The 25,819-nt window shown below is 44.0% G+C and overlaps 1 protein-coding gene across 2 annotated transcripts in view; it reads left to right on the top strand.

The window, feature by feature from the left end:
• The window catches only part of JAM2 (junctional adhesion molecule 2), a 112,730-nt gene extending 110,312 nt beyond the window's left edge, over positions 1–2,418 (top strand). The window contains exon 9 of one of the 2 annotated variants that reach the window (XM_077294010.1): positions 528–2,418. Coding sequence is in view for 1 of the 2 variants with exons in the window: in XM_077294009.1 (XP_077150124.1) it covers positions 528–560 (33 nt within the window). In the remaining variant the exon portion in view is untranslated. The remainder of the gene's footprint in view (positions 1–527) is intronic. The other variant, XM_077294009.1, reaches the window with a different exon arrangement.
• The last annotated feature ends 23,401 nt before the right edge of the window (positions 2,419–25,819 follow it).

Genomic DNA, 25,819 nt, shown 5'->3' with positions numbered 1-25,819 from the left:
TATGTGTACACATTTATTCTACCTATTGTATTCTATTCTGTCAGTGTGATTTTACTGTACACTGCACTGAATTACCGGCTTTTCTAGAGAACACCGCTGCGTATTTCTCGCAAGTCACACGATGGTCCGTGTATAATCCGTATTTTTCTCGCCCCCATAGACTTTTATTGGCGGATTTTTTGCGCAATACGCTGACAAACGCAGCATGCTGCGATTTTCTACGGCCGTACAAGACCGTGTAATACGGATCCGTAAAATACGGCAGATAGGAGCTGGGCCATAGAGAATCATTGTACCGTATGCAATCCGTGTTTTCTGCGCCTCTCATACGTCCTTAAAACTCGCTAGTGTGACACCGGCCTAAGACGACCCCCGACTTTTGAGACGATTTTCACGGGTTAAAAAGTTGTCTTCTACGCCGGAAAATACGGTACTTCCTATATAGAAATTGTAAAAAAAATACAGTTAAAAATGAATTTTTATAAAGCTTCTCTATGTATTTTTCAATTGTTTTTTTTTTTTTACAGGATTTCAAGCACACAAAGTCGTTTGTGATCTGAGAAGATAATCTGCGATGGTGGCCTTTTTGGTCTACTATTTTGCCTAGATGGCACACTCTATTGAGAAAAAGATTGACTTTAAAAAGTATCTATTTTTACATGAAAGAAATGTAATCGAACATATTCTGTGGGGAGAAAAAAACAAACAAAAAAAAAGATTTTTTTTTTTTTTTGTGCTTTAATCCGGATGGGGTTGAAGAAGTTCAACTGTAACCTATTGAGTATCTTCCTGCTGAGACTTCTGCCATTATGGAGGCAAAAGATATCACCCCGTCTCCTGGAAACGTATCTGCCGGGAATGGCATCCTAGGCTCGTATTGTACTAGTAGCTATTTTTACACAGGCTAAACAGTGCATGAATGTTAAAGGAAATGTCGTATGTGTATATAAAGCAATTTATTGCTATATCATATTGTGTGGCCTAACATAGAACAGACGCCCCGCTGAACGTGTAGTAGATGTTTAACCCTAGCAAGAAAAAAAAAATAGATATTTTACTGGGCAATTTACTAGAAAAAGATGACATTATTTACATCAGTTCTACATAATGTTGTCTGCCTTAAAATAGCTGAAAACGTTTTGGGCCTAAGTATAGAACAAGTGACTGTAAAAAAAAATAAAAAAATATGGAGATCCCAACTCCAGAAGTGTGACGTGAAGGCCACAACCACCATGTGCCCCTTATAATAATGGTGCCTTCTTACGTGGTGGACGTTTTTACTAACATTTCAATGCCCCAAATTGGGACATTTAGGTTACACCCGTTCCCCCCCAAGACCACCAAAAACAACCAGTAATGCCCACTTTTTGGGGCAGGTTTTGCATACATCTCACCCGTTTTCCGGTTTGGTTAAGAGTGCTTTGGGCACTCTCAGGCGCCAAGTCTCTCCGCCTCTGTCGCTACGTCTCTTACCTTACCCAGCTATCATTTTTTCCTGCTTTGGAAAATAATCAGTAATCAGATGGATTGTGATGGGGCTAATAAACCATATTACATGTGGTACAATATAGTCCTGCGCTGGGACGTTCATGTCTTATAGGCCATAGTCCTACTGAAGACTGCGGCCTACCGGACAGGAAGTGGTGGGGCAGGGAACATATAGCTTCCTGCCGTACCTCAGGACTGACCTTCATCAGCGTCATGTTGATGACTATAAAGTTTGAAGTAGCCCTTGTCTGGAGGCTTGAGGCCCCGGGGAGGAAGTCTAGATTATGTGGACTGCCCTGGATCTACGGCACTAGCAACACCACTTTTTTGTGGTACTATTTTTTTTTTTTTTTCATTTCCTATTTTGACCCTGAAGAATTTTGTGCCTATGAGGTGAGACTCGCAAAAATGGCTCTTGTGCATTATTGGGATTCTTCTGTGCAGGTGTAGCCGGGGCGCAGTAGTAGACCATCCCTGTTACAGTGTTAGTAAAAGTGGCCATGTGCATTCATAACCACGGTGCTCACAACAAACATTTTAGGTTTGGCTGAGTTCAGACGTCCGACCAACAGTCCATGGGTCCACGGTGTCTCTACGGCATTGTACCTAAGAGACGGTTGACTTTGAGTGAGGAGAACCACGGATGGTCCAAAGAGATTCACGTGGCCTCTTCTATACCTCCGTTTACTGCCATCTCATATGCATAAAAAATGTCCTACTGGCGTCGTTCATATTTTTATTTTCCTATGTCTGTGGGCTTCAAAACCCTAAACAAAAATCAACAAAGTCTGATCATAATTTGATTTCTGTTCTGAATTTTGGTATTGTAACATATATATGATTTTTAGAAGGTCGAGGGCCTTGGGTTTTATTTTTTATTTTTTTTACCCATCGCAATAAATTTGCTCATCATTATGACTGACCCACCTGCTATGGACATGAAGATTGTGTTTTTTTGTTCCATTGTGAAAAAAATAATATGGAGTATAGACCATACATTATGACAATTTTCTGGACAACTACACTTTTTTGGATTAATATTTCATGTAACTAGTCCTATGTTTAATTACGATGAAGAACCTGAAGTTTGGTCTTCAGTTTGGATCTTCCCAAAAACTCTTGTATCCATCCACCATTTGCTCTGTTTCGTATGTGTTGAATTCTACAGCAAAAATTTTCTTTGTGCCTTCATATGAAATTGGGGGCAATGTAGAGGCGTCACATGCTGCCTCCATGGCAGTCCTACATTGGCCTCAGATGAAACCTATCCACAGTAGGGTTGTGTGCATGATCCCTCAGAGCAGTGTTCCCCAACCCCAGTCTTAAAGAGTAACCGTCATTTTACTTTTTATTTCATAAATCAATAGTTCACATGAAAATAATAAAAAAACTCTGCTTCTTTCCCCTCTTGGACTGATATTTCGCTCTCAATTCAGGTACAACATCTGTATTCAGTGAGCAGATTACTTTCCCAGAGAGGAGGAGCTATAAGCCCCATAGAGCTTTATAAGCACCAACTGCATCTCCCATGTACCAATATTACCCATGAATTAAGAATATTGATCATGAAAATCACTCAAGGAGGAAAAAAAAGCAGAGTTTTAAGATATTTATTTAAAAGTTTCTAATTTTAGCAATATATAGGTTGAAAAAAAAACCTCTAGTGCATCAAGTTCAACCTTTCCCCACCATTTGTATATCCTCTATCTAGATTATTTATGAACTATAATGCCATTTTGTTCTGAGAAAAGCTTCCAGCCCTTGTATAAAAGCTAAACCAAAAAGAACAATGAAGCACCAAGAGAACCAAAATCATAGAAAGTCTTTATTATTAAAAGAGAAATAACAAATGTTGATAAAAACACAGGACTCTGTTGTGGTTCGCGTCGCCTTCTCCGCTCACGTCACCTGCGTGGGCGGGGACTGGCGGCGCTTCCGCTTCTTGGCCTTGACGTCGCTGGTGTTGTTCCGGCTGCAGGTTGCGATCCGACTGCGCATGCGCCGATATACGGCGCTGGGTTCACTATCTGATTGGCCACTCGTACTATAAAAAGCACATTTCTCCCATGATGCCATACCCCCGGAAGAAGGCACGGCGCCGAAACGCGCGTTGGGGTGGGTGGCATCGTGGCACTACAGGTAAACTGAGTTATTACTTCCCCCTTCTTTATCATGGCTGCGCACTTTTTCTACCTATTGGCATCTTTTTTGCCTATGACTTGTGGGCATATCTTACTTAGTACACGGTGTAATGATTTATAGATATACACTTTAGTTTTGACTTGCCCATGGTTACTTGTGTATGCTTGCTCATGGTTATTAACATCTGCTCACTGACATTTGTTTGCCTAATGGTGTCCACCTTGCCACCCTTTCTGTGATGTGTTCCTGTCTTTTCCTGTGTTTTTATCAACATTTGTTATTTCTCTTTTAATAATAAAGACTTTCTATGATTTTGGTTCTCTTGGTGCTTCATTGTTCTTTTTGGTTTTGCTCATGTTAGATGCACCGAACCTTTACTTATCCTGGCACTCCTATAACATATTGCTGTGGGTGTATTGTGGTTTGGAAACTTATGATTTACCTTGTATAAAAGCTGTTCCAGTGTCGGCCATTACTACCTCTTACGGTCGGGCATTCCACAGTCTTGACTGCTCTAACTGGAAAGAACTCTTTCCTGTTTAGTTGCCGTAATTGCCTTTCCTCCACCCATTGCCTCCTCGTCCGTTTTCATGTGTTTATGGTTTAGAAAAAAATTAAAGCGAGGGTTACTCTTTAAGTTCGACTAGTTGTCAGAACCAAGCTAAGTGTGTAGAGTTGGACTGGGTACTTGGGGCCCATCTCTGAAAATTAGACCTATAACTATAAAGAACAAGAACTTCATTTCACACAGACCCGATTTACAGTCAGTGAATTTCGGGGTTGTCTTCTGCCACACCATATGTTCTTCCATTGTTAAGTCTGTTATGTCAGGTGAAGAGCCCCCATAGCCTCTTCTAGACCTTTAATGACCCTCTAGTTGTGACTGCGGGGGCTAGAAGTCTCAAGTTAGATAAACTTATTAAATGTAAGATGCAATGTGCGCAAATTAGAACTTATCTTCCCAGTCCTCTATTTTCGAGTAATTGGGACTTGTTTGATCTCGTTCACACCTTTACTCAAGTGTAAGCCTAAAATAGGCGATCAGTTCTTCATTAATCCGCGCCCCATCCACCATCTAGTTTCCGGTTCTTCCCGTCTCATCTATCGCAAAAGATGATGAAAGGCGACACATCCTCTAGATGGTGAAGCTCACTGGAAATTAGTTATTCACAAAAAAGCTTTATATTGTACTCAAAGCCTAAAAACTCGTTACAATGCACATACGGTGAGATCAGCTGCAGGACTAAGTGCTGGTGATCAGTGCAGCGTGTGCCTCAATGCTAAAGCTGCTGCCTGCCTGCCTGACTGGAGGTCGTGAGTTTAGATCCCAGTAAGACGGAACTTCAAGGAAAGCAAATAGGTCAGCAGAGAGACTGACTCTTATTTAACAAGTTGTTTCTAGTGTATCCTTTTTTAAAATACACATGAATTTATTTTATAATTATTTTTATTTCTACCTTTTTAATTCTGTTGGTTATTAGAATATTTGAGCAAGTGTCCCATGACAAGAGTTTGTAAACACCTTTAGTGTTGGAAGAATTTTTGGTATTTATATGAAGATGGTTTCATGCTCTTTGAAGAAACCGCAATGGCGAAACACTTGAGTCTGGCACGATTTTATATGCATATTGTAGCAAGTTTTTACTCTGTGGATATAATAGAAACTTTCTTGCAGTCAGCTAATTTTCATGGAGCTTTTCTACCAGCAGGACCTCCTCCCCCATTTATCTTATTTTGCGATAGGTGAGACAGGAGGCACATAAAACCAGATGGTGGCCGTGGCGTGGATTACTGAAGAACCGGACACATGTTTTATACCTACACTTGAGTGAATGTGTAAGTGACATCCAAAGGCAGCACAGTGGCTCAGTGGTTAGCAGTGTAGCTTTGCAGCGCTGGGGTCCAACCAAGGACCACATCTGCCAGGAGTTTGTATGTTCCCCCGTGTTTGCGTGGGTTTCCTCCAGGTTCTCCGGTTTCCTCCTACACTCCAAAGTCATACTGATAGGGAACTTAGATTGTGAGCCCCAATGGGGACAGCGATAATAATGTGTGTAAAGCGCTGTGGAATATGTTGGTGCTATATAATCAACTAAAAAAAATCAATGAGATTGTACTTGGAAACAAAGGACTGAAGATAAGTCGCACCTTCAAAAAAAACACTGTTTTGTGTTTTAGGCCAAGGTTTGGGTAACCTTCTAGTGCCTGTCACTGGTATTGGCTTGTACAACCCTAAATTCCATAAAAATGATTTCATCTTGCTAAAAAAAAAAATGTATAAAAAAATATTTTTCTTTAAAATTTTATTTTTGTTTAATAAATGTGCCTTAATTTAAAGTTCATGAGACTGTATACATTTTTTCTACTGACTATATATAGTTTGCCGACCCTCACAGGCCTGTAAAGTTTGATAATGTGTTTGTTTTTGCACTAGAACGTCTCAAGGACGTCTGTTACAGCAGATTCATCTTCTATTCTGCATGCCCATAAGATGAAGCTATTCATAGCTTAGCACTTTTATTTTTGTCCCGAAGATTATATGATGTATAACCTGATGTAGAATACTGTCACAAATAAAAGGGGTTTTTTTTTGGTATAGCTATTGTGTCTTGGATTTATTGAATTTGTACCATTGATTATTGGTGATCATGAAATGCAAAATTAGTATATGGACTCCTCAGTCTGGAAACTCTCCACATTCAAGGCTCATCGTAAAGAAGTATCAAAATCTAAAAATGGCTTTTTTCTTTCAGAGACGTCTCCTCGCTTGTTCATTGGTTGTGTCTGGTATTGCATCTCGGTCCTATTGATTTCAATATATCATACAAGTCCCGTCTACTCGCCTATGGAAGTTATTTAGTGGTCTCTAAGGACTTTAGTTACAGAGATGATAAATGGTGGTTCATGTCCATTATGACACCAAAGCTGATGGAGAGCTTTCTGGGAGATGTAAAAAAGCAAGACCAAGTTTAGAGTTGAGAAAAAAAGATTGGCAGAACCTTGGTCCAGCAGCTACATTGGTGGTAGCCCGTGCATGCCAGACCAGAGTCCTCTGAACCCTCTCCTTCCTGCCGGCTTCCTGGTGCCGCTTCTGATTAGTAGACTTGGAATTACATCATGTGCGTCACAAGCCACAGTGGGAGGTTACAATGTAGGTAAAAGAGGATCACAGAGCTCTGCACTGGCAGCCATGGACTACCAAAGTGGCCACTTGTCCAGGGTCTTCTAAATCTTTTTCCTCAACTTTAACCAAGTTGGATTTGAAGCTATTAGAAAAGGCATTACAGCAACACAGGAAACCATTCAAGGAGACCATTATGGGTTAGACACTGGCCACGAGCTGCAAAAGTATCCTTCAACCCATACCCCTGTTAGGAAGCATGCACTTTATGGGCTGAATTCGCAGGTTGAAGTCCTCAAAGTCATCTCTAAAAGACAATCTGGTAGTGAGTTGTGTTTGGGGGGGTGTAGTCAGAATAAATCCAAGTCAGAAATGGGTTGGTAAAATAATGGCCAAATTCTGTATCGGTGGTCCAAAAAATCAAGCCATGATTAAGAACAGTGAGTATTTATGGTGAGTCAGGAAAGCCAGAAAGTGTCCAAGATCAAGAAGAGTAAGGCTACGTTCACATTTGCGGCCAGCGCCGCAGCGTCGGGCGCCGCAGCGGCGCCGCATGCGTCATGCGCCCCTATATTTAACATGGGGGCGCATGGACATGCGGCGCACTTGCGTTTTGCGCCGCATGCGTCGCTGCGGCGCCCGCGTCGGGGCGCAGAGGACGCAGCAAGTTGCATTTTTGCTGCGTCCAAATTCAATGAAAAATAACGACGCATGCGGCGCAAAACGCAGCGTTGTGCATGCGTTTTGCTGCGTTTTTGTTTGCGTTGTGCGCTGCGGCGCCGACGCTGCGGCGCACAACGCAAATGTGAACGTAGCCTAAGGAAAGCCAGACAGTATCCAAGATGAAGCGGAGTCAGGAAAGCCAGACAGTTTCCAAGATGGAGTGGAGTCTGGCAAACCAATCAATTATGATAGTGTAGCAACACGGGAAAATAGGTAGCATACTAAAAACTGCAGCTGACCCTGCTGGTTCCTGTACTAACTAGAGATCCTGACGTTGCACTCCCTAGTGGTTCCTGTAGGAGCTGAGATAGCCCTAACCATAGACTAGACTATGGCTTCTTGGACCTTTGCTGCCTAATAGGCAGTCGAGCTATTCACATACCTCATAAAGAACTGGAGGGCAGAGCAGAGTGCAAATTACATACAGAAGAGAAAGTGTGCTGAAGTGGAAAGCTACTCAAGTAAAACAAACTACAAAATACAAAATAAAGGACTAAGTATGTACTGTTTGAGAATATGCCACCTACTTCCTAAAAAGAAACAGAAAATAAGTGCAGGCTAAAGAGCATAAACATCAGACAGATAAACCCTAGCTGGTCTTTCACTGACTGGCTTAAACTACAGCAGTATGGCGGGACATCCAAATGAGACCATAACCAACAGGAAATCCTGACAGTGAGTATATGACATGCTGTTAGGATTGCATGCTACAGTGCTTCATTTTATAACTAAAGGGCTACTCCAGGTTTGAAATGAAAGTCTGTGTCACTCTATGTGACTGCAGGCTTCTGAATTTTCACAGCACATGCGCTACACACTTTGGGTAACACAGTGGCGCAGTGGTTAGCACAGCAGCCTTGCAGCGCTGGAGTAATGGGTTCTAATCCCACCCAGGACAACATCTGCAAAGAGTTTGTATGTTCTCCCCATGTTTGTGTGGGTTTCCTCCAAGTACTCCGGTTTCCTCCCACATTTCAAAGACATACTGATAGGGAATTTAGATTGTGAGCCCCAATGGGGACAGTGATGATAATGTGTGCAACCTGTAAAGCGCTGCGGAATATGATAGCGCTATATAAAAATAAAGATTATTTAGGATTCTCCCTTGCCACTGACAAGAGTGAATAGTCATGTGAGCACAAGTATGTGATTTGTATACTTCTGGCCACATTCAGACTAGATGTTTCTGGCCTTGCTCAATTTATTTTTACAGGATACAGGACTGGCCACATCGGGACCAGGGTACCCACAACTCACTAGCAGTACACCTTACTAACTAATGATTCACTATGTTGCTTGGCGACTCCCTAGGGGAAAGGGAGTCTTTTATACAAGATGCCTTCCAGCTATTGCTGGGAACCATCTTGCAGGTGTACTACTTATGCTAAATGCCTCTCCGCTACAAGCTGAGAGCATTTAGCATAATGCGTCTGCTGCATCTTTAAGAACTTAAGAACAGGGAAGCATGGGCATGTGCATACTAGGTGTGCTGCCTGACTGCGGCACGCACACACAGACCATGAAATAGGAGGGACATGCCGGGAGACAACACTGGGTTGGTGAGTAAGCCGGCGTCCCTGCATGGAGAGGGAAGGAGACTCCATGGAGGGGTGCCGGCAGCAACATTACATCCGCATACATTTTTCCCTTGGCTACATAGTATGTCTACACCCAAGCCCCCATTCATCATACTAGGTCTGCACCCATACTCCACTCACCCTACTGTGTCCTCACATCCATCCCCCCAATGACCATATTCCTCACACTGTCTGCACCCATCCCCCACTCACCATACTGTGTCCTCACATCCATCCCCCCAATCACCATATTGTGTCTGCACCCATCCTCATATACTGTTTCCTCATGCCCTCTAACTCCCACCTTACTCACACTGTTTCTTCAAATTTCTCCCACTCCCCAAATGTTGTCTGCACCTTTTACTTCCCCTTCCCTCTGTTACACTATATCAACCACACACACTGAATCTTTTGCGCCTCAAGTTTACACTGCTCTAGCTTGGCAAACAAATGATTGTCATGAAGAACCTGTGGAACAAGCTCCTGATGCTCCTCACAAGAACCTGAGTTAATCAACATATTCTCCAAGAGTATCACCACAAATCTACCCACCAAAGAAGAAGAAATATAATTTATGAAGTTCTGAAATGCTGCTGGAGCATTGGTCAAACAGAGTGACCCTCGGGTGTATTGAAGGCAGTCTTCTACACATCATCTTGGGGAACACAAATTAAGTCATATACCCATCTCAGATCCAGTTTAGAAAACCACTTGGCCCCTTCTAGTTGATTAAACAGATCAGGAATAAGAGGTAATGGGTATAGATTATGTACAGTAATCTTATTAATTTCTCTAAAATCCAAACAAGAACACAAACCTCCATGTTTTGCTTTAACAAAAATTCCACGGTGACTGGTGAGCAGGAAGATCTTGTGTGATCCTTGGAGAGACTCTTTTGAATGTTCTCTTTCAAGGCATCTCTTTCAGGAAGATAGAGATTAAACACACAAGATTTAGGCAATTTGGCCCCTGGGATAAATTTAATAGCATAATCATATGACCTATGCAAGGGAAGAACTTCACATTCAGTCTCAGAAAAAAACATACTCAAAGATACTGAATAAAATCTGGAAGAAGAGATCTCATAAATGCCAGGGATTTAGATAAACAACTGGAAAAACAAAAAAATCCCCCAGACTTAAAGGGAACCTGTCACCCCCAAAATCAAAGGTGAGCTAAGCCCACCAGCATCAGGGGCTTATCTACAGCATTCTGTAATGCTGTAGATAAGCCCCCGATGTATCCTAAAAGATGAGAAAAAGGTTAAATTATACTCACCCAGGGGCGGTCCCGGTACGATGGGCGTCGCGGTCCAGACCGGCACCTCCCATCTTCTTACGATGACGTCCTCTTCTTGTCTTCACGCTGCGGCTCCAACGCAGGCGTACTTTGCCCTGTTGAGGGCAGAGCAAAGTACTGCAGGGCGCAGGGAAAGGTCAGAGAGGCCCGGCGCCTGCACACTGCAGTACTTTGCTCTGCCCTCAACAGGGCAAAGTACACCTGCGCTGGAGCCGCAGCGTGAAGACAAGAAGAGGACGTCATCTGATGAACATAGGAGGCGCCGTACCGCGATGCACATCGGACAGGACCGCCCCTGGGTGAGTATAATCTAACCTCTTTTTCTCATCTTTGGATACATCGGGGGCTTATCTACTGTATTACAGAATGCTGTAGATAAGCCCCTGTTGCTGGTGGGCTTAGCTCACTTTTGATTTTGGGGGTGACAGGTTCCCTTTAACCTCGTGAGTCTCTCTGCTGAAGTTAGGATTGTGTTTCACCAACCAGGGCATACCCAAAACAACTTTAGCTGTTAAGGAAGGAAACACCATGAATGAAATAGATTCTCTGTGTAGCACTCCTACTGTCATGCACACATGACAACCTTAAAAGTAACATCACTTTGGGTAAGGGGAGAATTGTCAATTGTGGATACTTGAATAGGATGACCAAGAGCTGAAACTACGCAAACTCGATACCAAAATCACTGTCAATGAGATCTAAGGGGGAATCTGAGTCAACAAATGCAGAGGTAACTATAACTCAAGATTTGGTAACCAAAGACACTTGTAAAAACAACCAGTAGTATGCATGAAAGATAACTTTAAACCTTTAGAACCATTATCCTTACATATTTTTTTTTCTTTCTCTTTACTTCTAAGAAATTCATTATTGTATCTGAAACCCTGAATGATTACATGAGCCGTTCGGCTGCAGTGTAGACAGAAACCAGCAGATGTTCCAAGTTCAATACCTTCTGTGGACTCTCTGCAGGCCCCAATTTGCATCGATTCTCCTGCCTCAATAGGATGAGTGGGAGAAGTCACAGAAACACCCTCATATGTGTTCTTATCCCTAAGACGTGCCCCAACGCACTGACATGGCCTCTTCCAGGGACAACGGGCAGGAACTATAAACCATCACATCTTGTATCAGGCTATAAAGACCCTGGCAGAATTTATTACGGAGAGATGGGTCATTCCATTAGGTTTGCACTGCCCAGGGTCTGAACTGAGAACAGTAATCCTTTACTTTGCAATTGCTGGTAACCAACCTGTGGGTCATTGATTCCGCAACAGCACCTTTATCAGGGTCATCATAAATTAACTCCAGAGCAAAGAAAAAAGTGTCAACTGAGGAAAACACTGGAGAATCATCAGGCAGAAAAAATGCCCAAACCTGAGGATCTCCAAGGAGCAACGACCGAACAATACCCACGCGTTGATTTTCTCCTTTGAATGAGGCAGGACTGAGACGAAAGTATAACTTGCATGAAGGGAGAAAGAAAGATGGAAAATTTACTTTGGTCCCCTTCAAAACACTATATTACACAGTATATTTAGCTTAGGCTCCAAAGACTTATTTTCGCTTGATGTCTCCCACCTCCAAAGACAAAGACCGCAATTGCGTGGTCAGGGCCTTCACAGCGTCCATGATGGCTTCTCAGCACACAAATAATGGAGTGGGCTGATGATAATGTTATGATAGTGTAGCAACTCTTTTGGGAACATCATTAAAAACTGCAAATAACCCTGCCCGTTCCTCTACACACTAGAGATCCTGACCTTGCAGTCCCTAATGGTTCCTGCGCGAGCTGAGAGAGACTGTTGTGAATTTGCTTTTTGCTCCCTCTAGTGGTTACTAGTTTTTTGACTCTGGTTTTTCTGTCATTCCTTTTATCCGCACCTGGGTCGTTAGTTAGGGGTGTTGCTATATAAGCTCCCTGGACCTTCAGTTCTATGCCTGGCAACGTAGTTATCAGAGCTAGTCTGCTGTGCTCTTGTCTACTGATCCTGGTTCCAGTTATATCAGCTAAGTCTGCCTTTTGCTTTTTGCTATTTGTTTTGGTTTAGTATTTTTGTCCAGCTTGTTCCAAATCTATATCCTGACCTTTGCTGGAAGCTCTAGGGGGCTGGTGTTCTCCCCCCGGACCGTTAGACGGTTCGGGGGTTCTTGAATTTCCAGTGTGGATTTTGATAGGGTTTTTGTTGACCATATAAGTTACCTTTCTTTATTCTGCTATCAGTAAGCGGGCCTCTCTGTGCTAAACCTGGTTCATTTCTGTGTTTGTCATTTCCTCTTACCTCACCGTCATTATTTGTGGGGGGCTTCTATCCAGCTTTGGGGTCCCCTTCTCTGGAGGCAAGAAAGGTCTTTGTTTTCCTCTACTAGGGGTAGCTAGATTCTCCGGCTGGCGCGTGTCATCTAGAATCAACGTAGGAATGATCCCCGGCTACTTCTAGTGTTGGCGTTAGGAGTAGATATATGGTCAACCCAGTTACCACTGCCCTATGAGCTGGATTTTTGTATTCTGCAGACTTCCACGTTCCTCTGAGACCCTCGCCATTGGGGTCATAACAGTTTGCCAGGCCAGTATTAAATGTTTAATGCATTGCAGAAGAGGGATTATAAGAAAGAAGATTCTGAGGTTTTTTTTTCTCCTTCCCCTTTACCTTAGAGTGGCTATGCTTGCTGCAGACATGAATGTCCAGACCTTGATTACAAGTGTGGACCAGCTGGCTACTCGTGTGCAGGGCATACAAGACTATGTTATCAGAAATCCTAGGTCAGAACCTAAAATACCGATTCCTGAACTGTTTTCCGGAGACAGGTTTAAGTTTAGGAATTTCGTGAATAATTGTAAATTGTTTTTGTCCCTGAGACCCTGTTCATCAGGAGATTCTGCTCAGCAAGTAAAAATTGTTATTTCGTTCTTACGGGGCGACCCTCAGGATTGGGCTTTTTCGCTGGCGCCAGGAGATCCGGCATTGGCTGATCTTGATGCGTTTTTTCTGGCGCTCGGTTTACTTTATGAGGAACCCAATCTTGAGATTCAGGCAGAAAAGGCCTTGCTGTCTATGTCTCAGGGGCAGGACGAGGCTGAAGTGTATTGCCAAAAATTTCGGAAATGGTCCGTGCTGACACATTGGAACGAGTGTGCACTGGCCGCTAATTTTAGAAATGGCCTTTCTGAAGCCATTAAGAATGTTATGGTGGGTTTTCCCATTCCCACAGGTCTGAATGATACTATGGCACTGGCTATTCAAATTGAACGGCGGTTGCGGGAGCGCAAAACCGCAAATTCCCTCATGGTGTTGTCTGAACAGACACCTGATTTAATGCAATGTGATAGAATCCTGACTAGAAATGAGCGGAAAATTCATAGACGCCGGAATGGCTTGTGCTACTACTGTGGTGATTCTACACATGTTATCTCAGCATGCTCTAAACGTATAGCTAAGGTTGTTAGTCCTGTCACCGTTGGTAATTTGCAACCTAAATTTATTCTGTCTGTAACTTTGATTTGCTCACTGTCATCTTATCCTGTCATGGCGTTTGTAGATTCAGGTGCTGCCCTGAGTCTCATGGATCTCTCATTTGCTAAGCGCTGTGGTTTTATTCTTGAACCATTAGAAAATCCTATTCCTCTTAGGGGTATTGATGCTACACCATTGGCAGCAAATAAACCGCAGTATTGGACTCAGGTTACCATGTGCATGACTCCTGAACACCGCGAGGTGATACGTTTCCTGGTTTTACATAAAATGCATGATTTGGTCGTTTTAGGGCTGCCATGGTTACAGACCCATAATCCAGTCCTGGACTGGAAGGCTATGTCAGTCTCAAGTTGGGGCTGTCGTGGTATTCATGAGGATTCCCTGCCTGTGTCTATTGCTTCTTCTACGCCTTCGGAAGTTCCGGAGTATTTGTCTGATTATCAGGATGTCTTCAGTGAGTCTGAGTCCAGTGCACTGCCTCCTCATAGGGACTGTGACTGTGCTATAGATTTGATCCCAGGCAGTAAATTTCCTAAGGGAAGACTGTTTAATCTGTCGGTACCTGAACATACCGCTATGCGTTCATATATCAAGGAGTCTCTGGAAAAAGGACATATTCGTCCGTCTTCTTCCCCTCTTGGTGCGGGATTCTTTTTTGTGGCAAAAAAGGACGGATCTTTGAGACCTTGTATTGATTATCGGCTTTTAAATAAGATCACTGTCAAATTTCAGTATCCTTTACCGCTGTTGTCTGACTTGTTTGCCCGGATTAAGGGTGCCAAGTGGTTCACCAAGATAGACCTTCGTGGTGCGTACAACCTTGTGCGCATTAAGCAAGGTGATGAATGGAAAACCGCATTCAATACGCCCGAAGGTCATTTTGAGTACTTGGTGATGCCTTTTGGGCTCTCCAATGCGCCTTCAGTTTTTCAGTCCTTTATGCATGACATTTTCCGGAAGTATCTGGATAAATTTTTGATTGTTTATCTGGATGATATTTTGTTTTTTTCTGATAATTGGGATTCGCATGTGGAGCAGGTCAGGTTGGTCTTTAAAATTTTGCGTGAAAATTCTTTGTTTGTCAAGGGCTCAAAGTGTCTCTTTGGTGTACAGAAGGTTCCCTTTTTGGGGTTCATTTTTTCCCCTTCTGCTGTGGAGATGGACCCAGTCAAGGTCCGAGCTATTCTTGATTGGACTCAGCCCTCGTCAGTTAAGAGTCTTCAGAAGTTCTTGGGCTTCGCTAACTTCTACCGTCGTTTTATCGCTAATTTTTCTAGCATTGTGAAACCTTTGACGGATATGACCAAGAAGGGCTCCGATGTAGCTAACTGGGCTCCTGCTGCCGTGGAGGCTTTCCAGGAGTTGAAACGCCGGTTTACTTCGGCGCCTGTTTTGTGCCAGCCTGACGTCTCACTTCCCTTTCAGGTTGAGGTGGATGCTTCGGAGATTGGGGCAGGGGCCGTTTTGTCGCAGAGAGGCCCTGGTTGCTCTGTTATGAAGCCTTGTGCCTTTTTCTCTAGGAAATTTTCGCCTGCCGAGCGAAATTATGATGTGGGCAATCGGGAGTTGTTGGCCATGAAATGGGCATTTGAGGAGTGGCGTCATTGGCTCGAGGGTGCTAAGCATCGTGTGGTGGTCTTGACTGATCACAAAAATCTGATGTATCTCGAGTCTGCTAAACGCCTTAATCCGAGACAGGCCCGCTGGTCATTGTTTTTCTCCCGCTTTGATTTTGTTGTCTCGTATTTACCAGGTTCAAAGAATGTGAAGGCCGATGCTCTTTCTAGGAGCTTTGTGCCTGATGCTCCTGGAGTCGCTGATCCTGTTGGTATTCTTAAAGATGGAGTTATCTTGTCAGCTATTTCTCCGGATCTGCGACGTGTGTTGCAGAGATTTCAGGCTGATAGGCCTGAGTCTTGTCCACCTGACAGACTGTTTGTCCCGGATAAGTGGACCAGCAGAGTCATTTCCGAGGTTCATTCCTCGGTGTTGGCAGGTCACCCGGGAATTTTTGGCACCAGAGATCTGGTGGCCAGGTCCTTTTGGTGGCCTTCCTTGTCAAGGGATGTGCGGTCATTTGTGCAGTCCTGTGGGACTTGTGCTCGAGCTAAGCCTTGCTGTTCTCGTGCCAGCGGTTTGCTCTTGCCCTTGCCTGTCCCGAAGAGACCTTGGACACATATCTCCATGGATTTCATTTCTGATCTTCCGCTATCTCAGGGCATGTCCGTTATCTGGGTGATATGTGATCGCTTCTCCAAGATGGTCCATTTGGTTCCTTTGCCTAAGCTGCCTTCCTCTTCCGATCTGGTTCCTGTGTTTTTCCAGAACGTGGTTCGTTTGCACGGCATCCCTGAGAATATTGTGTCAGACAGAGGATCCCAGTTCGTTTCCAGGTTCTGGCGATCCTTTTGTAGTAGGATGGGCATTGATTTGTCGTTTTCGTCTGCTTTCCATCCTCAGACTAATGGACAGACGGAGCGAACCAATCAGACTTTGGAGGCTTATTTGAGGTGTTTTGTCTCTGCTGATCAGGACGATTGGGTGACATTCTTGCCGTTGGCTGAGTTTGCCCTTAATAATCGGGCTAGTTCCGCCACCTTGGTTTCGCCTTTTTTCTGCAACTCTGGTTTCCATCCTCGCTTTTCTTCGGGTCATGTGGAGCCTTCTGACTGTCCTGGGGTGGATTCTGTGGTGGATAGGTTGCAGCAGATCTGGAATCATGTGGTGGACAACTTGAAGTTGTCACAGGAGAAGGCTCAGCGCTTTGCCAACCGCCGCCGCGGTGTGGGTCCCCGACTACGCGTTGGGGATTTGGTGTGGCTTTCTTCCCGCTTTGTTCCTATGAAGGTCTCCTCTCCCAAATTTAAACCTCGTTTTATTGGGCCTTACAAGATATTGGAAATCTTTAATCCTGTATCTTTTCGTCTGGATCTTCCTGTGTCGTTTGCTATTCACAATGTATTTCATAGGTCCTTGTTGCGGCGGTACATTGTGCCTGTAGTTCCTTCTGCTGAGCCTCCTGCTCCGGTGTTGGTTGAGGGCGAGTTGGAGTACGTGGTGGAGAAGATCTTGGATTCTCGCCTCTCCAGGCGGAGGCTTCAGTACCTGGTCAAGTGGAAGGGCTATGGTCAGGAGGATAATTCCTGGGTGGTCGCCTCTGATGTTCATGCGGCCGATTTAGTTCGTGCCTTTCATGCCGCTCATCCTGATCGCCCTGGTGGTCGTGGTGAGGGTTCGGTGACCCCTCACTAAGGGGGGGGTACTGTTGTGAATTTGCTTTTTGCTCCCTCTAGTGGTTACTAGTTTTTTGACTCTGGTTTTTCTGTCATTCCTTTTATCCGCACCTGGGTCGTTAGTTAGGGGTGTTGCTATATAAGCTCCCTGGACCTTCAGTTCAATGCCTGGCAACGTAGTTATCAGAGCTAGTCTGCTGTGCTCTTGTCTACTGATCCTGGTTCCAGTTATATCAGCTAAGTCTGCCTTTTGCTTTTTGCTATTTGTTTTGGTTTAGTATTTTTGTCCAGCTTGTTCCAAATCTATATCCTGACCTTTGCTGGAAGCTCTAGGGGGCTGGTGTTCTCCCCCCGGACCGTTAGACGGTTCGGGGGTTCTTGAATTTCCAGTGTGGATTTTGATAGGGTTTTTGTTGACCATATAAGTTACCTTTCTTTATTCTGCTATCAGTAAGCGGGCCTCTCTGTGCTAAACCTGGTTCATTTCTGTGTTTGTCATTTCCTCTTACCTCACCGTCATTATTTGTGGGGGGCTTCTATCCAGCTTTGGGGTCCCCTTCTCTGGAGGCAAGAAAGGTCTTTGTTTTCCTCTACTAGGGGTAGCTAGATTCTCCGGCTGGCGCGTGTCATCTAGAATCAACGTAGGAATGATCCCCGGCTACTTCTAGTGTTGGCGTTAGGAGTAGATATATGGTCAACCCAGTTACCACTGCCCTATGAGCTGGATTTTTGTATTCTGCAGACTTCCACGTTCCTCTGAGACCCTCGCCATTGGGGTCATAACAAGAGACCTAACAACAGACTAGATGATGGCAACTTGGACCGTTGCTGCCTGATGGCCATCGAGCGCTTCACATTCCTCCTAAAAAACGGAGGGCAGAGCAGAGTGCAAATTACCTACAGAAGGGAAAGTGTGCTGAAACAGAAAGATCCCAGAGTGAGTAAAATAAACCACAAAATAAAGGATTAAGTACATAGTGTTAGAAAATATGCCACCTACTTCTTAAAAAGAAACAGAAGATAGGTGCAGGAGAGATAATCCTTAGCTGGACTTTCACTGACTGGCATAAATTACAGCAGTATGGCGGGATATGAGACTATCACCTGCAAGAAATATCAGCCAGGGGAAAGTATATAAAACCACACCGAAAGGTGATAGGGCAGACACATGAGTATATGAAAACACCTGTTACCCTAAAAATACTGAAACAAGGAAAACAGAAACTAAACACCAGGAGAAAAGGTGTGTCTGCTGTAGCTTGGAGTAAAGAGAAGCTGACCACAAGCACAGGCTCAAGGGTTTGAACCCAGACACATAACAATAGTTTCCGATATGAAGCAGAGTAAGGAAAGTCAGACAGAAGAGGAAGCAGAGTCAGTAAAGCCAGGCAGAAGAGGAAGCAGAGTCAGGAAAGCCAGACAGAAGAGGAAGCAGAGTCAGGAAAGCCAGGCAGAAGAGGAAGCAGAGTCAGGAAAGCCAGGCAGAAGAGGAAGCAGAGTCAGGAAAGCCAGACAGAAGAGGAAGCAGAGTTAGGAAAGCCTGACAGAAGATGAAACAGAGTCAGGAAAGCCAGAGACAAGAGGAAGCAGAGTCAGGAAAGCCAGAGACAAGAGGAAGCAGAGTCAGGAATGCCAGAGACAAGAGGAAGCAGAGTCAGGAAAGCCAGAGACAAGAGGAAGCAGAGTCAGGAATGCCAGAGACAAGAGGAAGCAGAGTCAGGAATGCCAGAGACAAGAGGAAGCAGAGTCAGGAATGCCTGACAGAAGAGGACTAGTAAATTAAGGAGATAAAAAAGCGCAAATAGGGTCTTATCCTATTTGTCTTTGTGGTAATTTTCCTGATGAAGGGGTCAGATAGACCTTGAAGCGCGTTGAATAAATCACCTGAATTCTTCAATATATCTGAATTTGTATAATTGTGGCAGCGCGGATTTAATCCACAAATTATCCTTTACAAACGTCTCTGACAGGAGAGGAAGCAGAGTCAGGAAAGCCAGGCACAAGAGGAAGCAGAGTCAGGAAAGCCAGACAGTTAGAAAAAAAACACATAATTGCAGTGAAAACACCAGGAACTCTTCACATTGATGCTTACCAAGAGTCTGTGTCCTGACCACAAGCAGAAGAGTCGTGGCCACTTGCATTGCAGAAAAAGGTCAATGGTAGGCTACGTTCACATTTGCGGTGTGCGCCGCAGCGTCGCCGCCGCAACGCACAGCGCAAATGTGAACACATGCACAACGCAGCTTTTTGCGCCGCATGCGTCCTTTTTTTCATTGATTTTGGACGCAGCAAAAATGCAACTTGCTGCGTCCTCCGCGACCCGACGCGGGCGCCGCAGGGACGCATGCGGCGCAAAAAGCAAGTGCACCGCATGTCCATGCGCCCCCATGTTAAATATAGGGGCGCATGATGCATGCGGCGCCGCTGCGGCGCCCGCCGCTGCGGCGGGCGCCGCTAATGTGAACGTAGCCGTAGCTTGTCATCTCACAGCGTACCTGCAGTACCAAACCCAACCAATGCACAAGGGTTTTTAGAAGCTCTTAATACTGTTTTCCAACAAACGTTCCTTTAGCTCCAAGCATTTATTCACTTTTGAACACATCTTTAGGGAAAAGTAAAAGATTAATACAGTGTTTATAAAGTTACTAGTTATAGCCTGTATTGTAGCTACGTCTACACGCTGCGTTCACCATTTGTCCAGCTTCAGAGCAGAAATTTTCCAACATTCCTTACTGATTTATTGTTACTCAAAGCTGGGGAAAAAAAACAGTCTTCCCTCCACACACGGTCCAGTACCATGGAATCATTTACTGGTTATTACATTATATAAGGCAAACTGTTAAAGGACACTGACCTCTCCGGGGCAAATTCTTTTTTTTTACTTAAATGCATTTATTTTGGGCAAAAAATGTTTGCACCGGTTGCCGACTGTAGACTCTGCACTGCTAGGTCTATTGTTGGTTCTAGATTGAGTTAAGTAAGAATCTCTCAGTAAGCTTGTTCTGACACAGACTTTGTAACTCCTTTCTATTATTTGTTGAGGTTCTCTTGACTGATTTATGATCATGTCAAAGATTAGCTCAACTTTGATATGGTTTGTGATCTAAATGGGCTGAGATGAGATCGCCACTGGTGACGGTGCAAAACACTAATGTTTGGGAAATCTTCCACTTGGACAAAATGTTGAACCTTGCAACTGATCAGTGGCTGTTGATTGGCTGCAGCGCTCACATGATGCCCTTATGTTGATTCCAGCATGAGAAGATCGAGGGGGATGCGATACTGAGTATGGAGAAGCGGTGGCAATCCAGGATGAGACTATCAATTTTTGTTTCATCTCCCTGGACCCATTAATAAGGTGCTGTCCAGTGGAGAAACCCTTTAAAGCCTAAAGGTTACGCTCTACTATGCAATTACTTACTTGTCTGCAGCACTGCAGGTAAATGCAAACTCCACTAGATGGCAGCAGAGTAGAGAGAGCGAGCTGAACTCCAGCTCAGAGCGGACCAGCAGAACTGCAGCGAGGCTACCACCAGGTGGCAGCAGAATAATCAGACAAGCCAGGTCAATACCAGAGAGTAGGGTAGTACCAAGGGGAATCCTAAACACAGAGTCAGAGGCGCACCAGAAGGTCAGCAACGATCCGTACCAGAAGAACCAGAAGGAAGAGGCAGAATCAGGTCAGAGCCAAAGCAGAGTTGAGTATCGGGGGATCCAAACACACACAGGGACACACAGAGTCGGGGCGGGAGGAGAGGAATGAACAGACACGGGCACAAACAGCTAAGCGCAGCAGGACAAATCAGGGTTTCACCAGAGCCAGCTACACACGCTGTAGGCAGGAAATATAACTTGCACTGCCTGCAGGATGCAGTGCGGAGAAATAGCAGATCCGACACCAGAACAAGGCAGAGAAAGTTAATCCCTGACATGAGCAGACCGGGAAAGGTGAGACAAGACCCAAAACCTGGTCTGGATCATGACATTAATGTTTTGCAACAAAAAAACCTTTTCTGCATTAGGACAAGTATTAATGTGCTGGGCAGAGGTCTAGAAGTATAGAGGGGGCTCAGGAGCTGAATACCCTCCACGTGGAAGACGCTAGCTATACTAGACCCCCTTCACACATCCTGATTTTACCAGTACTGGAAAAACCAGTAACGGTGTTATCAGTGTCATGTGTCCATGTGCCGTCCGTCTGTAGGTGTGCGTCATCTGTGTGGCATCTGTTTCCCATTTATGTGTATATACATGGGCATCATCTGTGTGCCGTCCATGTGACAAGTACCGGAATAGAAATTGCAGATGTTTAGGTGCTAAAAATGTGCAAGGGTAGAGATAAATGATAGATAGATAGATAGATAGATAGATAGATAGATAGATAGATAGATAGATAGATAGATATTCGTGACATATATAACTAGTGCCATGTGTGTAGTTTACTGTAAATGTATTAAACTAATAAATAAATAAATGAAGAAAATGACATGGGGTCCATTTCCTTTTTTGATAACCAGCAAAGGTAAAGCAGACAGATGTGAGTTGCTATTATCAGGCTGGGAAGGTCCATGGTTGTTAAGCCCTTCTCAGCCTAAAAATAACCAGGCCGTAGCAGCCCCAGAATTGGCACATCACATGAGATACCCCAATTCTGGCTCTTTGCCTACGCTCTTTCTGATTGCCCTGGTGCATTGGAAATCGGGATAATGGGGTTTGGAGTTGATGTCAGCTGTAAATTGTCCAAAAACACAGCTGGCATTAAGCCCTGGTGTTAGTAATGGACAGGTGTCTATCCGACACCCTATTACTAACCCAGTAATAATAAAACACACACAAAAAAATACTTTGTTAAAATAAATACTCCCCCCACACTTTCCCTGGTTCAGCAATTTATATATATACACTGTATATATATATATATATAAAAAAAATCCCACGCAGGTCCAACATCGTCCAGGAAATCCAACATAGCCCACATGTGGAAATAAAAACCTGACACTGTCCCTCGTTCACCAATTTATTAAAAAAAAGTTCCCATGCAGGTCCACCATAGTCCAGCACTTCCCATGACGTTCCTCAGATCTGGCTGACAGACCCGGCAACTGTGATGATGTCAGTAACCTTACTGCTAAAACAATGGCGGAATTGCATTTTATTCATCATTTCATACCACTTGTTTTCATATTTTTCCATACATTATATGGCAAATTAATTACTGTCACTCAAAACAACAACTTCTCCTGTAGAAAACAACCCCTCATAAGTCAGCAAAAAATGACTCTTAAAAGAAGGAATGGGGGGGGGGGAGAAGGCAGCGAAAGTGCAGAAATGAAAAATTCTCTGGTCATTAAGGAGGACTTTTCATCCACAACTTTGAGCATGTTACACTGGTCACATCTTGGAAAATTAGTTAAAGAGGAGAATAAAATGTACTGTAGTTTTTATTTTTTTTGTTTGTCCTCTCTGAGATATTAGCTTATTAACTATAGGGTGCCTAATGTGCTAATTTTCACTCCAACAAAGGTGTGTAAGCAGAGATTATTTTCTAGGGGCGGTTACTTTCCCCCTGTATGATGTTGACCAATCATAGGAAGCCAGTGTCACACAGAGGAAAAGATAAAAAATAGACTAGAGAAGGCAGAACAGGTTTTTTCTGTGTGATCCGATGAGTGATATTTCTAACCTTTTTGCACGGAGATCTCACTCCCAGAACTTACTGATATACAAGTGCCGGGAGGAGAGCAGAGGTGCGCTGTAATGTAACTATCCCAGGAATCGGGGAATAATACCACAATAGTTGTCATAGACCTCTGTATGTCCAGCTTTCACCTGACAGCACTGTTATGGTATTTATGGTATTGCATGATAAATGTTGAAAAAGAGGGGGTGAGTCGGCACTCCGCATCGCTATGGCGCTCATGGAGAAAAGTTGCAGTGTATAAGGGGGATCCCAGCACTCCCATGTAATATGAAATTCATTAATCTAGCATACACATGGTAACCCAATTACATAGAGGTTTCAGCCCATCCAAGGCTTTCATGCCGGGATCCTCCATATCCATTACATGATAAATGACATGACAGTGCTGTGAGAGGAGAGCTGCAGCGTGTGAACATATTTTCTCTGCCTTTCTCAGACAGGGAAAAAGTTTGTAAATAATGTCTGGTGATCTGTGAGGGGAGCAGAGAAGCTCACAAAGGAGTGCAGATATTTGCTCTAAAACAGGAACCAGGCAGCTGCAAAAGCACTTTCAACATGGAGTTTAATAGAAAAGATAGAAAGATAAGGTAATGGATTATACTACCAAGATTCATAATGCTGCAAAGACTGATCAATAATTAAATAATAAAACAAAGTTTATTTACTTTTTAAGAAGACTTAAAGGTCAAGCAATGTTCCCATGTAACTATGCAATAGCCGTTTCACAGAGGAAGAGAATAGGTTCTTTAGTGCTACCTATTCGGAATAGCAATCCTAGAAGTAAATGTCAACCCTTTATGGGGGTTTGCTATCTTTCCTGAGAGCAGCATAATGTACAGACAGAGACTCTAATTCCAGTGATGTGTCACTTACTGCTTGCTGTAGTCTTGATAATATCAGTTTTATTAGCAGGAGATTATCATTAGATGACTAGTATATCTGCTGCCATGTAGACCTCCATATTCATGAGCTCTGTATAACCTTGCCCCCACTTCTGATTGGCATATTTCTGCCTATGCAGTGTACACATAAAGTTGACAATCAGTGGTGTGAGTGGGGTTATACAGAACTCAGTATTTAGAGAACTGCTAGCTCTGCAGTAGAGAAAACTGTGATTTTATCAAAACTGTATCAAGTAGCTCAATAAGTGACACATCGCCGGAATCAGGGTATCTGCCCTACATCATACTGCTCTGAGATTGGATAGCAAAAACCTGATGACATATTCCCTTTAAAGAGCCTTGCCATATGATTTTGGCTCTACTGTAAAGTCAAACCAGAATCTTCTCCATAAGGCAAAGCTGGCTGGATAGGTGCATGATGTAGCGAAGCTCCAACCCACCTGTCCCCAAGCTCTGCCCATTCCAGCGGAGCTCAAACTGCTAAAAGTCACAAAAATTGTGTGCAACACCCAATTGTGCAAATCTTTAGCAATTTTTCACATTTTCACCGTTTTTTTAAAGTTTTGCTGTATCGGTTCCAACGCTCTTATGATTAGTAAATGGGCAGATAAATGTTCGAACTGGCGGCCTCCACTATGACCAGGCACCCTGGTGTGACAGCAGAGCAGACGGAGGTATTCTCATTCCTTACCATGAATCCGCAGCTCAGCGCTGATGACAGGATGAAGATCTGAGGAAATTAATGTGCAGAAAATAGCTCTGCCCAACTTAGGAGGCTGGATCGGTAGGTTTTATTACCGTCTAGCCGTGCACCGGGAAATAAGTCCATAATAAATTAATTTCCAGATTGACAGATCTGCGCCTCGGACTTGGAGTAAATTTGGCAGAAGAATCTGTCCGAGCTGACAGATATTTGCGGAGCCTCCATGATGCAGACGATACAATGCTGAGGCCACACATACCGCACTATTCATAGCCTATTCGGTTGCTCCCAGAATTCACAAAGTGAGACATTATTTCTAAGAACGGCCTCATCTGACAGAGCGGACCGTGTATTTCAGGAGGCGACACAAGTTTCTCATGCTACAAGGAGACCTTGCCAATTAAGAGATTCCTGGAGCCGAACACTAAACCAAATGTCACGAAAACCGTCATGGCGTGGACTTCACCAGACCCCAGTAGGCGTCCTATGGTACCTGCCTCCGAGACGTCAAGAGCAGACCCTTAATTTCTGTAGAATGAGAGGTGCGTCCTCCATGGATCGAACTTGTTTTGTCAGCTCATGCCACATATAATCGATAGAAGTAGTGGAAATCCCTTCTTAAACTAAATGTTCCGCCCCGATAAAATAATAAAGCCTATACTCCCCTCCCGTGCCAACGCCATTGCCGCAGTGTTGGCACTCACTCTCCCCGATGCTGTAAGGCGGTTGTTGTGACACGTGACCCCGGCGCCCAATCAGCTCTAGCGTCACTGTCTCCGCCTCCGGACAAACTGAACATGAAGAGGAAGTCTGGGGTCAGCTGTTCCCTGACTTCCTCTTCATTCTCAGTGTGTCCGACGGCGGAGACAGTGACGCCAGCGCTGATTGGACGCCGGGGTCACGTGTCACAACAACCGCATTACAGCCCTGGAGTGAGTGCCGACATCGTGGAAATGGCGCCGGCACAGGAGGGGAGTATAGACTTTATTTTATCGGGGCCGAACATTTAGTTTCAGAAGGGGGTGTCCTAATAGTGGACAACCCCTTTAACATCTGGATAATTTGAAGTAATCACCGTGAACTCTTTAGTTCCGATTCAGCATTTGCAGGTTTTTCTTTTAAATCACTTTTCTTTTTTTTTGTCTCGTGATATTTGATGTGAAACCTTTAGAAAATGGAACATGCGGCTCATAAATTTTGTCCTGTCAAAAACATTCTTTATTTTTGTCTTTAACTTTTTTTGCAACCTTTTAGCGCAAAAAGCTGCATGTTTCACAAAATGGCACCAAAGTAACTGGCAGATATAAAATTTGTCCAAAATCTAGCTGGAGCACATTTCCGGCAAGATCGGTGAGTTTACTGACTTAGTTAAGAACATGTGGAAACCTTTCTGGATAACATCAAAACAGCAACAGGTGAACTCAGATAAAAGACTTTAAAAAAGGTCCGAATGG

Source organism: Ranitomeya variabilis, chromosome 3 (genome assembly GCF_051348905.1).
Source record: "Ranitomeya variabilis isolate aRanVar5 chromosome 3, aRanVar5.hap1, whole genome shotgun sequence".
Taxonomy (NCBI): domain Eukaryota; kingdom Metazoa; phylum Chordata; class Amphibia; order Anura; family Dendrobatidae; genus Ranitomeya; species Ranitomeya variabilis.
This window is presented reverse-complemented; position numbering and strand designations above follow the sequence as displayed.